The sequence below is a fragment of the Peromyscus eremicus genome, chromosome X (genome assembly GCF_949786415.1).
Source record: "Peromyscus eremicus chromosome X, PerEre_H2_v1, whole genome shotgun sequence".
Taxonomy (NCBI): domain Eukaryota; kingdom Metazoa; phylum Chordata; class Mammalia; order Rodentia; family Cricetidae; genus Peromyscus; species Peromyscus eremicus.
Genome location: NC_081439.1, coordinates 114,821,895 through 114,838,720, shown reverse-complemented (window position 1 = coordinate 114,838,720; position 16,826 = coordinate 114,821,895). Strand labels below are relative to the sequence as shown.

At 45.0% G+C, this 16,826-nt stretch overlaps 1 protein-coding gene across 1 annotated transcript; it reads right to left on the bottom strand.

The window, feature by feature from the left end:
* Positions 1-5,759: 5,759 nt before the first annotated feature.
* On the bottom strand, positions 5,760-7,089 carry LOC131899017 (small integral membrane protein 10-like protein 2A). The gene is made up of 2 exons (XM_059250357.1): positions 6,407-7,089; positions 5,760-5,776 (listed from the first exon to the last, which is right to left on the bottom strand). The coding sequence occupies exon 1, from the start codon at positions 6,980-6,982 to the stop codon at positions 6,746-6,748; it is 237 nt and encodes a 78-aa protein (XP_059106340.1). The 5' UTR covers positions 6,983-7,089; the 3' UTR covers positions 5,760-5,776; positions 6,407-6,745.
* Between the last annotated feature and the right edge of the window lie 9,737 nt (positions 7,090-16,826).

The window sequence follows — 16,826 nt, the reverse complement described above, 5'->3', positions numbered from 1 at the left end:
CACTTCTCAGGCACTGGCCTGCTCTGAAGGTCCAGGTCAGCTGAGCTCACACTGCCTCTGTGTTCTCCATTCGTATCTGGGTTGGTTTTGCTTACCACGTCATGCTCCCCCCTTTCTTAGCCCTCTCATTTGCCAGACGTCCACACCGCCCCGGGCTCCATGGTCTCTCTTGATCTCTGACCCTGTCACCAGTCTCCAGGTCCCTCCAAATCGGTCCATCCACCACTGATGTTCAGTGCAGTCTCTCAGTCACCTACCTCACTGAGGTTTTCTTTGCCTGTTTTGATGCTGAGCCATGAAGAAACTGAAAAGTTCTGCTTGCTTCCAATCCACTGTTTTGGCTCCATCTAAACCCGTTTTAATGAGTATTACCGGCAATTTTTGTATCTCTTCCTCTTGGGGTTCTTCTTCTTACTGCTAACACACACCCTTGAGTAAGTCTTTCATTAAGATTTAATGGAAAAAAAAAGATGTAATGGATAGTAAATTCCTAAGCCCTTATATTTATTTGTCACGTGTTCATCCCAAAGCCATGCATGAACCCTATGTCAACAGAAAGTTTCTCTTGGGGATTGAGTCTTGATGGTGAGTCTGTTTCAAGCCGTGGTCTGGACATGAGAATTAACTTTTCAGAGTCACAAGTGAGCAAGTCAAGATATCCTGGTCTCCGTTCACGGCAGACAGTACATTGGTGCCTCAGAAGTCCATATAAATCACACAGTTCCAGACCCCAGGCCCCTCCCCTCCCCCTGCACAGGGTGCCTGTTTGTTGCTGGCTGGCTTTCCTGGCCTCCCGGACCTGCTTTCAGGCCTAGCTTCCAAGGGCTGTGTTGCTTTCAGCTCCACTCCGGTATCACTCTCCGGGCCCGCTGTTTCTTCTGTTTTACCTTTGAGAGCAGCTAGTGTTTCTAAACGATGACATGCATTCTCGCCATGTGTTAGCAGAGAGGGTGGAGGATGCAATGAGCTAGACTGGTCTATGGAGCACATTCAAGCTGACATCCTGGCTTAAAATTATTTCCCATTAATCAACGATGGAAAACCCATTTCCTCTTTTAAAAAAATTACTGCTTCTGTTTGAAAAGAGAATTACAAGTGGCCACTAGACATATGAACACATACTGCCCTTACATGTATTCAAAGGAATCTAAAACGAATGCTTTTAATAAGCCATGTTAATGTAGCGAACTGAAAAAGTTATAAACCTAATGAACGCCTTATAGACAACAGATCAAGTTCTCTGTCCACAGAGACTAAGAGAGCAGATTTCACTTTGGCTGTGAATGGGGAGGAGACAAAAGTTTTAGGAAAGTGATGGGTTCGATTTGATACACTGGTCTCGGAGAGAGAAGTGCACCCAGCTCAGGCAATGAAAGGCCGTAGCTTCTTAAAAAGCTGTTGTGACCCAGACTGATGACCCTTTCCTCAAAAAAGACTCATCCCTGGCTGAACTGAGGAAAGTAACCTGGTATCACAATGCTGGAACTAAACAAAAGCCCCAAACCATGCCTACCCTTCCATCCATATCTAAAAGCGTATATTTAGAAACAGATCATGAATCTGCCACGTTAATCCTCAATGACAGTTGTCATTTCATCGCCTATAAAACTGTATAACAACAAACAAATAAAAAAACGATACCCCTCCCCCAAATCCCAGGAAACAGAAAAACTGTGAACAGCAACCAAGGGGATGACAAAACACCGGAAATGTAAAATGCCTTCATATAAGGGGCCGAGACACCTTTGAATGCAGAAAAAAATCAATAATATGAAATGAGAAGCAGGAAGTGGGAGGAACGAGGAACATTATTCGACACAGCTCAATTTCACATTTTACTCCCCCCCCCCCATTCATCCAAAACTCAGCAGCCTTTGCAGTAGGGTATCAGGGACAGGAGACTGCTTGTTCTTCATCCTTCTAGCTTTCTTCATAAGCTCTGTTTATCCTAGAACTGCCTGATTACTGCCAACTTGCTCTCCCCTGACTCAGTCACCTAGATTAGAAGTTTCTGGAGGTGGTATGGAGAAAAGGTGGCCCATCTCTGCATGGCTCCAGCTGCTCCCCATAGGGAGCTCCTTTTGGAGCAGGCCTGTTCCCCAAAGCCCAGGTTTTCTTATCTGAGTCCTGGACCCCACACAGAATGGACTTCTTACCTTTGCTATTCCACCATTTTCCAGCCTACCTTTCTATTCCTATACAAGGACAGGGGTCCATGTGCTTCTGCATCATGGTCTATTTTAGATCCTGCCTCTTTTTTTTGGACACAGGACAAGGGAGTGGGACTATGGGTGGTGGGACTATGCTGAGATTCAGAATGCAAAGCATGTGGTAGTGCAATCACCCTGCAAGATCTCCTTGGATGTCAGTTCTCATCACCTGCTTCCTTTTCCTACTAGCAACTAGGCTGCTCCATGACAATTGGCAAACAGCCTTTACACCACTGAATGCCCATAAGCACGGGAAGATCACTTAACAAATCAATGCACACTGTGTGGTGCGCTGTGCTGGACCACCGTACTAGGGATCAGACAGAAGCAGCTCTGGCTCAGGGCTTTCCAGGCACCACCTATCACCGTTGCAGGCCAAGTCAGCCTCTGTAGCAGTAGGTGGCCTTCTCTCATTACCATGCCCGGGGGCCTGGCTCTGGGTTGGGTATTTCACTTCTTGGTTTGCTGGACCATGTGACCTGAGAGTACAACCTAACGAGATGAAAATGAAGTGGGACTTAGATCTGTGCTTGTACCGGCAGATGCCACATAGACTCACACCCAGTGCTGGCATTATGGTCCTCTGACCCCTGGGGACCCTTGGAGACATACACGAAATGAACGGAACCTGAGCCCCTAAACTCGGGCTGTACTCCTCATCTGGAGCATGCCTATTTAGTGTGTGATGGACGTTTCTCCCACATGCTCCATTGTCTTCCTGCACAGGCCTCTGGCCTCTTCCAGAGGGACACCAGCCTTGAGCTCGTCCTCCACTGTCCTATATTCCTTTCTCACCTTTCCCTCGAGCCTTACCCTCCCCTCTATCTTCTGTCTTCCCTAAATTCTCTTTTTGGGGGTGGGGTTCAAGACAGGGTTTCCCTGTGTAGACCTGGAACTCACTCTGTAGTTCAGGTTGGCCTCGAACTCAGAGATCTCCTTGCCTCTCTGCCTTCTGAGTGTTGTGACTAAAGGTGTGCCACCACTGGGTGGCACATCTAGTTGTTGTTGGTTTTTTTGTTTGTTTTTTTGAGACAGGGTTTCTCTGTGTAGTTTGGTGCCTGTCCTGGAACTCACTCTGTAGACCAGGCTGGCCTCGAACTCAGAGATTCATCTGCCTCTGCCTCCAGAGTGTTGGGATTTAAGGCGTGTACCACCACTGTCCGGCTCATCTAGTTTTTTGGTTGCCAACCACCTTCTCACCTCAACCCTATCAGCTCCTGGTTTCTTTGGGGGAGCCCAGGGGAGTGCTACTCTGAGTGGACAGACTTTGGATCCTAAGGCCAAGAGAAAACAGGCAAAACATTGCCTTATGGGTGGTTTATCTTTTTCAGGAATCTGACCTGCAGAAGACCACAGTTACACTTCCCTTTACCCTTGAAGAAGTTCAACTTCAGTTAAGCATTTTTTGACACCAGTCTCTAGAAGCCAAGAGAAGACCTATGCTTCTTGACCAACTACAACATTCTGGGCCAGCTTGACTGTTACCCCCTTGGTGCAGGGGGTGGTGGTCCTGTCAAGGACAGTCTAGAAGGAAGCTCTGAAGCTGCACTTTGCCTGCTCAGCTCTGGATGACCCTCTGGGCTTGGAGCTTGCTGTCCCGTACCCCACCCACTTCCCCACCCAGGTACGGTATGGCACCCAAGAAAAACAGGAGGCCTGCAGGCAGTATTTGGTGTACTGAACTCGAGGATTTTCTTTTAACTTTGGGAGACAACAACAAGTGACAACATCAGGAACTGCATCTCTGACCAGACAAGACTGGCAATGCAGAGTTCATCACACAAGGAAATGTACGCTCATCCAGGTCAAGTCTCCGAACTGATTGAAGCTCTGCTGCCTGCAATGCAGACTGCAAGGAAATAAAGTGCATCACCACCCCATCACACAGCGAGGGCACCATGGAGGCCCGGGGGTGGGGGGGGTGAGGGGAGGGGAACGCAGAAGCTCAGACTACTCAGGGCCAGAATGGGACAGGAACACAAAGCTGAGTCTCCTTCTACCCCCGTCTCCTGACTGACGCCACTGGGCCCAGAATCCAGTCCAATGCCAGTGCCTCTGACCTCACACCATAGTCCATGCCTGAGCATGAGCAGGGAGGGGCTTCCCTGAACTGGGAGGTCTAAGAAGGCAGGGCCTCAGACTCCATACCCATTTCTCCAAGTAGTCCATGATCCCTCCTGTACATAGAAAACAGGAGATTCCCAGGAGCTCTTGTCACTACCCAACAGTTCTATCTCCATCACACAGGTTTACACACAGGTGTGCACTCATGCATTCATACATACATATACAGACTACTCAGCGAGACTTGGCAGAAGGAAGCCATCGGGTCCTGGGCTATGGCAAAGAGTGGCGAACATGTGGCAGCCACCTTTCAGCTTGTGTCCTTCAGCTGAGACAGATCTCCATTTGGGTCTCTGACTCCAAGTAGGCAGATGGGTCACTCTGTCCCTGGGGCTGGCTGGCATGCTGAAGGTTTCCGTATCAGGAATGGAATGCACGGACCTTGAGATACCAGCATCAGAAAAGCTGGGGGAGTGTTGGATAAGTAGTAAAAGTATCCCTTGGGCTGTCCTTGGGCATTTGGAGACTCTAGCCTATGCAGGGCCTCCTGGACAGACTGTCCTCAGCCTATCTGGAGGAGATTTTTCCCATGTGATGCTAGGGATGGGGCTGCAAGCCTGGGAACAGAGAAACAGGGCCATACAAACCATGGGTTTCAGCCCATAGTTCCTCAGCCTCCCATGAACCACATTTGCAGTCCACTAGCACACAACAGCTCAGGAGCCCTTGGTCAAGCACCAGAGAGGCAGGGAGGACTAGACATTTCAGGAAGTTCTTGAACCTTCCTCTCTGTTCATGAACTCAACTATTGGCCTGTCTTCTAGACTACTCCAAGGAAAGGTAGATGCCTAGCTTCCCTACCCCATGGTCTCTCTTTCTCCCTAGGTCCCCTGGCAGCTCTCTACTCCCTCCCAACCCCAATGTCCTGCCAGGTCACAAAGAAGAATACAGAGGAGGTGGGGGAATGGAGGTCCAGGGCAGGCCAAGCTCCCCACTATTTTGTGTAACAAGGGCAAATCCCACGCCTTTCATTGAGCCCCGCTGAGTTCCTGAGGTGGGAGAATATCTCTCCCTCACAGTGTTGCTAGGAGATATCAGTGCCCAAGGTACACTGGCATCTTTTCTATGGAAGGGCCAGAAGACCCGAGCCACACCACCCCTCCAGGCCTCTACCAGAAAGGCCTTTCTTCTAGGTAGGCTCTTCACTCGGCTGCTCCCCGTGCTGCTACAGGAACTGCATCTCTATGTAGGGATCCATCTTGAAATGATCTCAGAAGTGGTGAGCCATCACCTAGAAGAGCAAGACCTGAAATAAAAAAGAGGGAGACTTCAGAGCTAGCCTCCTGTGCACTCTCCTTCTCTACCCTATTCCGACAGCAGCTGCCTGCTCCTGGAGTTCTTACCACTTCCCCAGATCCTGTGGTACACAGCTGCCAGGCTGCTCATGGCTGGTAGATGGGCTTCTGGGTCTGGAGAGTGTGATCTCAGGTGCTGCAGGGAGCCTGGGCAGACAGGGAGGAATAGTTCCTGTTCTTTCCTGTCTGCAGATGCAGAGCCTGAGGAATGCCCTCAGACCGGGTTAGGGGAGCAAGAGGGAGGGCAGGAGGAGCAGGCAGAGGACAGACCCTGCCCAATCCCCAACAGTGCAGGAGCAGTTTGGAGAAGGGCTGTGCGGAGCTGCAGAGACTATCCTTGGGTCTCCATGCAAAGGGGACAGACCTGAGGTTTGGTTCAGAAAAGAACTGTCCTTTCTATCTGACCACCCAACAGGTAAGGATCGATGGACAAATCTTTACTCCTCATGGGACCTTCCTGGTGCCTCACTGGCCCAATCCTCTCCCATTCAGGGTTCAGGTTACATCTCAGGAGGCTTTTACAAAAAAAAACGGACTTGAGACCTGGAAGGTGGGTGGGAGGGGCTTCCTGTCTGTGTGTTGGTGATGAGCTGGCCCTCCAAGATGTCATGGCCGCCCAATACCCAATCGTGGAACCACCAGCAGGGAACACGGGAGAGCCTCGCCTACCTTTTCAGTTTCCAAGCTTGGCTAAGCAGCATGTGTGCCAGGGTGTATTCCCTACCCCCACAAACAAGTCATACCCACCAGCCTCCATTCCAACCTGTCTGCACCTACCTTCCTGCACAGGGCCTGGTAAATCCTGCGGTAGCATCCCCTCTTTCGAGTGTTCCCCCTTTCTGGCCAATGGGAGGCAACAGGTTTGCCAGACTCTGGTGATTCTCTGGATGCAGTGGAAAAGGACTCGGCTGTGAAGGTTTTTGCGGTATGGGATATGGTACCTGGGGCCCTCCGCGGAGGAGGCCTAAAATGGAGGGGTCCGGGCCGTCCCGCCTGCGCCCCCCGCCGCGGTCTCTGGGCACTGCGGGGCCCCACGGTCCTTCCCGCGGCCGCCTGGCGCGGGTGGCGCGGATGGCGCTCTCCGCCCGAGGGGCCGCCGCGGTGCCGGGCGATGGCTCACTCGATCCGCACCTGCAGGCGGACATTGAGCATCACCGAGGCCACCATGTAGAAGTAAGGGAAGTTCACGCGCAGCCGCCAGGCCAGGTCGAAGAAGGTGAGCAGCGTGCGCGTGAGCCCCTTGCAGAAGGCGCTGTAGGAGCCGCGTGTCGCCGCCCAACGCGACAGTCGCATTGCCAGGCCTGATAGGGCCGCAGCCGCTGCAGCAGCAGACAAGGCTGTAGTCACCGCCATCGGCCTGGCTCACCGGCTCACCCGCTGCAAAGCCAGCTAAGTACGCTGCGCCACACCGCCCCACGCTGCCCGGCAGCCCCGCCCTCAGGCACCCGGGTCCCCGCAGCCTCCAGTGCTCCACCCACCACCCCACCGCCTCAGTTGCTCTCCGCCCTCCCGCCAGACCTGCGACTGCTCAGCTCCGCCCTCTCGCTGCAGGCTCTGGGCAGAAGCCCCCGCCCCCCCCCCCCCCCCCCCCCCCCCCGAGTTCAGCAGGTATCTTTGTCTCATCCTGAGTCCTGATGCTGCTGAGTGGCTGCAGGGCTTGGGCCAGGCTTGCTTGGCCTCACTGCCACAGTCTCACGGATAGGAGCCCTCTCTCCACGAAGTCTCGCACCTCTCAAGTGCCTGTCCCACCTGTTCAGCCTGTTAGTCTTCCTACAGTGCACAAACACTGAGTGGTGTGAATGATGTGCTGCTAGGATTCATTCTTGGGGAATACTCTAGAATGGAGAAGTTTGAAGGCTAGCTCATGTGGACCACTTTTGCTAATTCTATAGGAAACTATATCCAGAAGTTCTCTCCTATGCACGCTAACACCTTCTTCCACTGTCTCCCAGGAAGCCAGGCCAAAGGACTCATTGTACTTTTCATTATTTGCATACTGTACTTAACTATCCCACGCAGTGCCATCAAATCAGTGGTGCATGCATTTTGTTCCTTTTCGGTTGTATTTGATGGTCGCCCTTTCATGTTAACATCTAATCTTTATATCAACAGGTTAAACCAAGTCCAAAGCAAAGCCAGATCGTCTCTGGCGATGGAGGGCAGTGTTCAGTCACTATGCAATGGTGAGGGAAAACAGTCAAGATTCCGCATTGCAGTTCAGCTACTGTGATCAGTGGATTAGGTGCAGTAAGTGTATTTTCGTCTTAGGATATTTCCAACTTCAAATTGATTTATCCAGATGTAACCTCAGTGTAAATCAAAGATCATCTGTATATATTAATACGGAGTAGAGTGATCCCTCCATCTTCAATTTTTATTTTACAGCACATCTTTAGTTATTCTAGGGGCTGTGCATATCCATATAATTTAGGAATCAAATTGTCTGTACAAAAGGCATTGCTTGAAATTGTGTTAAATAGACCAATTTTGAGGGAGAACTGACACTGATTTTTTTTTTTGTTTTTTTTTTGTTTTTTTTTTGTTTTTCGAGACAGGGTTTCTCTGTGTAGCTTTGCGCCTTTCCTGGAACTCACTTGGTAGCCCAGGCTGGCCTCGAACTCACAGAGATCCGCCTGTCTCTGCCTCCCGAGTGCTGGGATTAAAGGCGTGCGCCACCACCGCCCGGCTGCTGATTGTTTTAAGTCACGAACAGAGTCTGTCTTCGTTCATCAAAATGTTTTTTATTTCTTTTATTGAAATTTGTATGGTTTGGCATTGAGATCCTTTATACATTTTTATAGGTAATCTAAAGTACAATCTTCTTTGAAGGCATTATAAATGATTTTGGACTTTTGATCTCAGCTTCCATATGCTTATTCATTATTAGTATATAGAAATGTATCTGTGTGTATGTATATGTGTATGCATGTGTATGTATTCCTGTGTGGATACACATGCATGTGTAGGTGTTCATGCATTTTTGTGTGTGGAGGCGGGAGGACAACCTGAGGAACACATCCACTTTTATCTTTTGGATTGTCTCTTAATGGCTAAGAGCCCTCCAAGTAGACCAGAAGGGCTGAAGAGCCCCAGGGCTCTGCCTGTCTCTGCCTTCCCAAGGTCTGGATTCAAAACATGTACCACTGCCAGGTATGACCACACATGTCTTTGATTCCAAGCGCTCAGGAGGCAGAGGCAGAGGCAGACAGACCTCTGCAAGTAGCCTGGTCTACATAACAAGTCCCAGGCCAGTCAGGCCTACATGGTGAGACTATGTGCAAAAAAAAAAAAAAAAAAAAAACCCCAACAAACAAACCCAAAATAAGCAAACCAACAGCCTCCCCCTGTGCTTCCATACCAGGCTTTTTACATGTGTTCTGGGTATATAAACTTCATGCTCTACTTTCTGAGCCATCCTCCTACCCTTGAAATAAAAATTTCTGTACATTCATCTGTGTTCAGTGAAGAAGTTAAACTCTTAGCTTGTTTCTAGGGATCTTTTTTGTTAATACTGTGAAACTTGGTAACTAGAATATCATATCGTATACAAATTAGTGCAGTTCTTTATTTGTTCTTTCCAGTCTTTATATCCATTCCTTGTTTGATTGCAGTGGATAGGATTCACAATGCTAGGCTGAATGATAAGTTAGCTACCCTCATGGCTGTGTATTGGCAAATGCATTTTCTAAATCACTGATGCTGATTATCTCTAAAAAGTATTATTATAATGCTGGGCATAGTGGCGCACACATTTAATCCCAGCACTTGGGAGGCAAAGGCAGGCAGATCTCTGGGTTTGAGACCAGCCTGGTTTACAAAGAGAGTTCCAAGATAGCCAAAGCTGTTGCACAGAGAAACCCTGTCTCAAAAAAATTAAAAAAAGTATTATTATAAACTTTCATATATCTAACTATTTGATTCAGTCTCAATCTGTAGCCATACTTGTCTGGAACTCACTATGTAGCCTAGGCTGGCCTTACTTTTGTGTTAGTAATTATTTTTGTAATGAACAATGGCTCTTATGTCAAAAAAAGGGGGGCATGTACATGCACGATTGCAGGGGCACATACCTGTACGTGTGTGTGTGTGTGTGTCTGTCTGTCTGTGCGCGCGCAGATGCATATGCTTGTACATGCAGAGGCCAGACGCTGTCTGTTTCAGCACTAGAGTTACTTATGGGTGTTTGCTAGATACCTGGCTTATTATGTAGTCTTGGAATCCGAACTCCATTTTTCATTATTGATGTCTTCATGATTGTACATCAAGTGCTCTTAACTGCTAAGCCAGCCCTCCAGTCCCTAGTGAAAGAATTCTTTCAAGCAGTATTTGATTATGAACTTCAACTTAACCCCAACTGTTCACTCATTACAGTTTCAGACTTTTCAGTCTACAACATTAGATTGGGATATGAGTGCCTAGGCATGAAAATATAAAATGCCAGAAGATACATGAATTTGTGTCATGGTTATAGTTTAAAAAAATCCAAAAAAGCCATAATTTTTAGAGTAGGTAAGCAGAAAAAGTAGGCATGATAGTTAATGCTTACCATCCCGGAACTTGGGAGGTTGAGGCAGGATGAAGCCCAGCATGGCCTGCACGGTGAGTTCAAATCCAGCCTGGAGCACATACCAAGAACTTGCCTAAATATCTGAGATTTAGCTTACTAATAAAGATAGTTATTAAGTTCTTCAAGGCTAGTTTCTTTTGAGTATTAGAAATCAACTCTTGAGGTATGCTGTTAGTTAACTGAAATAGAAATGTTCTAGGTATATTGTTCTTCCTGCTAGATCGGCACCTTTATTACCAAACTTCCTTCCTATAACCCTACTGAGATAAAGTTTTATACTGGTTGACTGCAAGTTGGGTCAAATACAACCCTCCTTATAAGTGGGGTCTTCCAGGAAGCCACTCAACAGACCAGATAATAATTACCTGAGAGACTTAAGCTTTATATATGCTCCTCCTCCATTTGACAATTGTGACAGCCAGGCTAATGTTTTCACCTGGAATGTGGGCTGTCCGTTCCGCTGACTATGCTGGAAGTAGAGAGTGGGAGCTGGAAGTTAGACGAGTATAAATGCCACAAATTCTGCCTGTGGTCTCAGATTCTCCCATTTAGTTGCGGACACACATCAGCATTTGACTTTTTTTTATGGCCCCAAAAATTCTGATTGCAATGAGTTGCCAGTCGTTTTACTGGTATTTTGGAGAAGAGAATTATTTGTGGTTTTTTTACTTTGCCATTTTTAGCTTGTCCAGTTTTGATGAAAAAAAATGAACAATTAAAATAATACTGTAGTAATTTTAGATTATCAATCCCTCCTGGACTCATTGTCCTTGTTGCTTAATTATTTCTAGAGTTAATTGGCTAGACTTATTTTTATCAATGTTGTTTCCCTTGTAACATGAAGAATTTTGAGCAACAATGAGTAACTACTTTGTTAGAACAATTTAGTAATTATTATATGACATTGGAAATTATATGTATATTATATGTATATTACTATATATGATTGGGTATTGGCTATATATGACATTGGAAAAGTAACATACAAGTGACATTATACAGACCAATATTTTATACACACACACACACACACACACACACACACACACACACACACACACACATATATATATATACATATATGCATGTAACAACAATGAAAAAGAAGTCATGAATTTGAAAGAGAGCAAGGAGGAGTTAAGGAGGATGCAAGGGAAAAGAGAAGTGATGGAATTATGTTATTTCAAAAATAAAAACTAATACTTATATATATATAAATATATATATATATATATATATATATATATATATATATATATATATATATATATATATATATATATAGTTCCTGACATTAGTATAGCAATTCCAGCTTTCTTTGGGATACTGTTTTGCACATTTTTATGAAGTTTCTTATTTTATTTTTGAATAGCATATGATAATTATATATTGTAAGGAATACATGGGATAGTTCAATCTTTTCCCACACTTTTTAAATTTAGTTTTTTGAGAATTTTGTACATGATTATTCACTACTGTATTTACATTATTTCCATTCCCTTTCCTCCCACAATTCCCTCTCAAGTTCATGACCTTTTCTGTAATTAATATCGGGGTGTGTGTGTGTGTGTGTGTGTGTGTGTGTGTGTGTGTGTGTATTTAAAACCTATTGTTTTACACACTTTTACTTTCTGAGTTATTTTGTATTTAAATCTCAGGTGTGTCTTTTGTTGACATTATTCAGCTGAATTCCACTAAGGGGAGTTAGAGAGATGGCTCAGCAGTTAAAAGACTGTTTGCTCTTCCAAAGGACGCAGGTTCAATTCCCAGCACCCATTTGGCAGCTCACAACTCTCTGTAACTACAGTCCTAAGAGATCTGATGCTCTTTTATGACCTCTGTGGCCACTGCACACATGTGGTAAGGCAAAAAACATATATATATATATATATATATATATATATATATATATATATATATAAAACTTTCTTTAAAAAAATCAATTCAGTCAGTGTTTACATGTTCATTAACTATTTAGCCCATTCATATTTAGTGCTAGAGTCTGGGGAAAGGCTCAATGGTTAAAAGCCCTTCAAGAGGACCCAGGTTTGAGTTCCAGTATCCACAGGGTGACTCACAGGTGATCTGGTGCCCTCCTTGGGCAACAGGCATGCACTTGGTACTCAGAATATACACAGGCAAAGTAGTCATTCACATAAAATAAAAAGAATTAAATTAATGTGACTACTAGTAAGATAGGATGTACAATGTTCATTTTGTTATTTTCTGTATTTTCTGTCTTCTGTGTTTTATATCCTAAATATTTGATTGCCTTTTTTTAAAATAGATGCTTTTCTGGCACACAATTTCACTTTATTTTATGTGTATGTGTGTGCATGCACATGTGACTACAGAACAAACTTGAATGTTATTCCTCAGGAGTCATCCACCTTATTTATTTATGCGTGTGTGTGTGTGTGTGTGTGTGTGTGTGTGTGTGTGTGTGTGTTGTATGCGGTGTATATGGGTGAGTGTGCTTGCCTGTATATGTGTATGTGGAGGCCATAGATTGACATGGGCTATCTTCCTCATTTCCTTCCCTTTAATTTTTTTTAGAAAAGGTCTCACATGAAATCTAGAGCTCGCTGTTTCTTGGCTAGATTGGCTATGAGCTAAGGGCCCTTCCAGGATCCACTTGTCTCCACCCACCCCGACCCTACCCACCAGTGCCTGGGTTACACTTTTGCTACCACATCCAGCGTTTTACGTGGGTGTTGGGGGATCTGAACTCACGTCCTCATGCTTGTACAGCACTTTACTCACTCAGCCATCTCCTCAGCCCACACCTCATGTTCTGGAAACTGGGTCACTCACTTGTAGAAGCTCACTGAATAGGCTAGGCTGGCTTGCCAGTCAGCACTGGCACCCGAGCCAGGCTTTTTACAGTGGGTTCTAGGGATTCAATTCATTGTCTCATGCCTGCGCAGCAAACACTTTAGTAAATGAGCTATTTCCCTGGTCCCATAGTATTTTCTTGTGTTTTCAAATTATTTAGATAGGGTCTCACTATGCAGCGTACACACATGTGCACGCGCACGCGCGCGCGCGCGCGCACACACACACACACACACACGCACGCACACACCCCTACCTATTGAGTTCATTTAGTGTTGCTTGTATGTGCATGTGTTTAGGGTTGACTACTTTGGGGTTGATCACCCATTAAGAGAGCTCGTCCCTGGAGAAAAGTGTTTATTTCTCCCAGCAGCCGTTGATCACCTGTAGCTCTCATCTAGGAGTGAGACCTCGTGAAATTCCAGCCATCCGTGTTGCTGTGTCAACTGGTGTCATTATGCAGGTCTTTGTTTAGGCAACCATACTGTTGAGATTCCATATTGGTTCAGTCTCCCTGGCATGTCTGGAAGATGCTAGCAGCAGGTGCTCTGGTCCTCTCTAGCTCTTACAATCTTTCCACCCCCTCTTCTGAGATGTCCCCTGAGCCTTAGGCTTAGTGGTTGCATTGGAGATGTACTAACTGGGGTTGGGCTCCCCATGATTGTCTCTTATTCTCTGAATTTTGACCGGATGTAGGTTTTTAAAAACTGTAGTTTTAGGCCAGTATCTCAATGTGTACCCTGGTGATTACAATTAATGTCTCAATTTAAAACAATTTGGTTTAATTTATATTCTAATTTCAGGAGTATAATAAAATTTTTATTACTTTATAGTCCCCTGAGAACCTATATGTGCCCTCTTCATAATGGTGGTCTTCAAATAGTAAGACTTGTAACTTGGGATCCAAGAGTGTTTCTAGTGAACGAGCAGGTAAAGCTATACTGTCTCTTATGGCCCCATCTCAGAACTCAGCATCACATCAGCCCATTCCTTTTGTACCAATCTCAAACGTGCCCAAATTCAAAGGAAAGGGACATAAACCATATGTGTTGATGGAAACACAGCTAACAGTTTTCAGAAATGCTTTATAACGGTCACAACCGGTTAAGAAATCAAGCCTTGGAGCCTTTGCCAAGGTCATTTGTTTGGCAAAAATAGAACTTCTCAGTACTAATCACACCATTTCTTCGTTTGAAAAGTGAAGGAATTGGGATAAGAAGTACAGACTTCCTTTTCTTTTCCCCTGGCACACGCACAGGTGCGCGCGCGCGTGTGTGTGTGTGTGTGTGTGTGTGTGTGTGTGTGTGTAGCACCATGTAAACAGCATCTTAAGATGAGAGACTCCGACTTTCCCAGGATGGGTTGTCTCTGGAGACAGTGCAAGTGTTTCCTTTCACTACAAATCAAGATGAGGAGGCTTGATTTCTTCTACTTTTACAGTTATACAGGGAAGGAATCTAATTGGGGAAATATATAACTAAAGAAATATTTAGAATTTTTTTTTTTGAGATTGGGTTTCTCTGTGTAGCCTTGGCTGTCCTGGAACTCACTCTGTAGACCAGGTTGGCCTCGAACTCAGAGATCCACCTGCCTCTGCCTCCTGAGTGCTGGGATTAAAGGTGTGTGCCACCAATGCCTGGCTATAGAATGTATTTTAAAACTAAGGGTAAATAGCTTTCTTCTAGGGCCAACAGGTATGTTTTGACTAATTCATACATTCATATTATTGTATTAGGACATAAAGAAGTCATACGGCTCAGGGTTGAGGAGCTGCTTCTCTTTCCAAGGGCCCAGGTTTGGTCCCAAGCACCCATACAGCAGTTCACAATTGCCCTTAACACCAGTTCCAGGAGATCCAATGCTCCTCTCCTGACATCTACGATTTCATGAACAAACATGGTATACATATACACTTAGGCACACACATAAAATACACATTCTTTAAAGAAATGTACTACATATACATATTTTAAAATATAAAAATTGTACTATTGTAATGTCTTAGTATAGTTAGGGAATGTGAATTTAGTTTTGTCTAGATCTTTGAGAAGACCTGCCTAACAATGAAAGCTGGAAAAGACTTGATAAAAGCTAACTTATATCGCTGAGTGGAGAAAAGAATCTAGTCCCTTACGGAAATTGCAGTGGCTAAGTGCCTGAATCGGGGGGCTGAGAAAACAGATGATCAAGGCTGAAAGGCTAAGAGTTGAATTCTCTTCCCATCCCATTACATGTGCTACAGATGACTATGGAAGCAGGGCAGGGCTCTGGTTATTTGTTAGCATTTTTAGTCCAGGCCAGAAGGCAAGCACTGACAGAGGGTAAACGGATGCAGCTTGAGCAGTTTCTGGGAAGAACCCAACACTGGTTTCCTTCAATGCTATGGGGACTGCCGGTGTAAGGGCCAGTGTGTAAGCCTCTCCTCCAGGCCACCTTACGGTGAGTCAGCAGGGACTGATTTCCCTATTTGTAGTCCTTGGGTGAACCAACCTGGCAAGCAATGAAACAAGCCTGCTGATTAGGAGGATAGGGTTGTGGAAAACCTTAAAGGGACTCCTGTGGGTTCTGTCTGCTCCCAGGAGAGGCAAGGATGGAATCTTGGGGGGGTGGGGTGGGGTGGTGGGGGTGAATGTTCTGAGCCTGCCTTGGAGAGGCCATTCAACGCCTAGTTTGTTTGATCTCTGTTTATTCAGACTGTTATTCAAATTGTAACATATGATTTCACAGGACATTAAAAAAATTAACCAAAGGAAGGTGGTGTGCAGGGAGACAGAATTGCTCCTGTTCCTTCACAAGAATGATGAAAAAGTTATAAGGCAGTGGAAAGGCCAGGACTCTAAGTATTATGTCCACAAATGAAACCCTTATCTTCTATAGTTTTAGGATGCTTAACTAATTTTATAAATTCTATTCATTTAAAAATGAGGTTGAAAAGCAGCAATGAAATGAAACCAGTTTTCAATTGCTGTACAGCAAATCCCAAACTGAAAATGGTAATACTGTACAGCTCCTGGGCTAAAAAGGGGAATTATAATGAAAACTATAACAGTTTTATAATCAAGAAAACTATATATAAAAATTATAGAAAGTGACCAAAGCCATACTTAAGAGAAAATCCACAATCTCAAATGTTTTATTATTACATAAAAAAGAAAGTACAATATGTTTGATATTTATTAATGCTGATACTGTATAGGACCTGAACAAAATATATTTTATTTAGTCTTCATAGTAATTATGAGGTGAGTCCTGTTTATTACCCTTTATGATAGGAGGTAGGTCCTGTATATGCCCCAATTAGGCACAGGCGTGCAATGCACTAACAAAATAACCTGTTTCCAAGAACTACTTCACGTTTCTTTATTTACTGCCATGAATGTTTATTAATGGTTATTATTCTATACAGGGCACAGAAGGAAGAAAGAGGTGAATACAGGATGTTTTTCACCCTGTATAAATCTACTCAGGATAGAGATGAGGGAAGAGATATAATTCATATTATGATTGCCACTAATCTGGCTAGCTAACCACAGCACTAGGGTGCAGTCAGAAAAGTGATTCCAACTTGGGATGGGCATAGAGAAGTGTATTGGGGTGCTTGTTGCCCCTGCTTAGGGAAGTAGCTCTAAGTTGTTCAAATGATTACTTAATTCAAGAGAATCAAAAAGAGCATATATACATTTCCGCTTTATTAAAATAGTGTATAAATACAGAGCAGTTGGGCACATCCATTCTAAGGCACTGTTCTGGTTTGAATGCAATTCCACAAGAGAGAAAGAGAAGCCATTACATTCT

Excerpts from the sequence above, each read along its gene's own strand:
- LOC131899017 (XM_059250357.1), bottom strand. The coding sequence starts at position 6,982 with ATGGCGGTGACTACAGCCTTGTCTGCTGCTGCAGCGGCTGCGGCCCTA.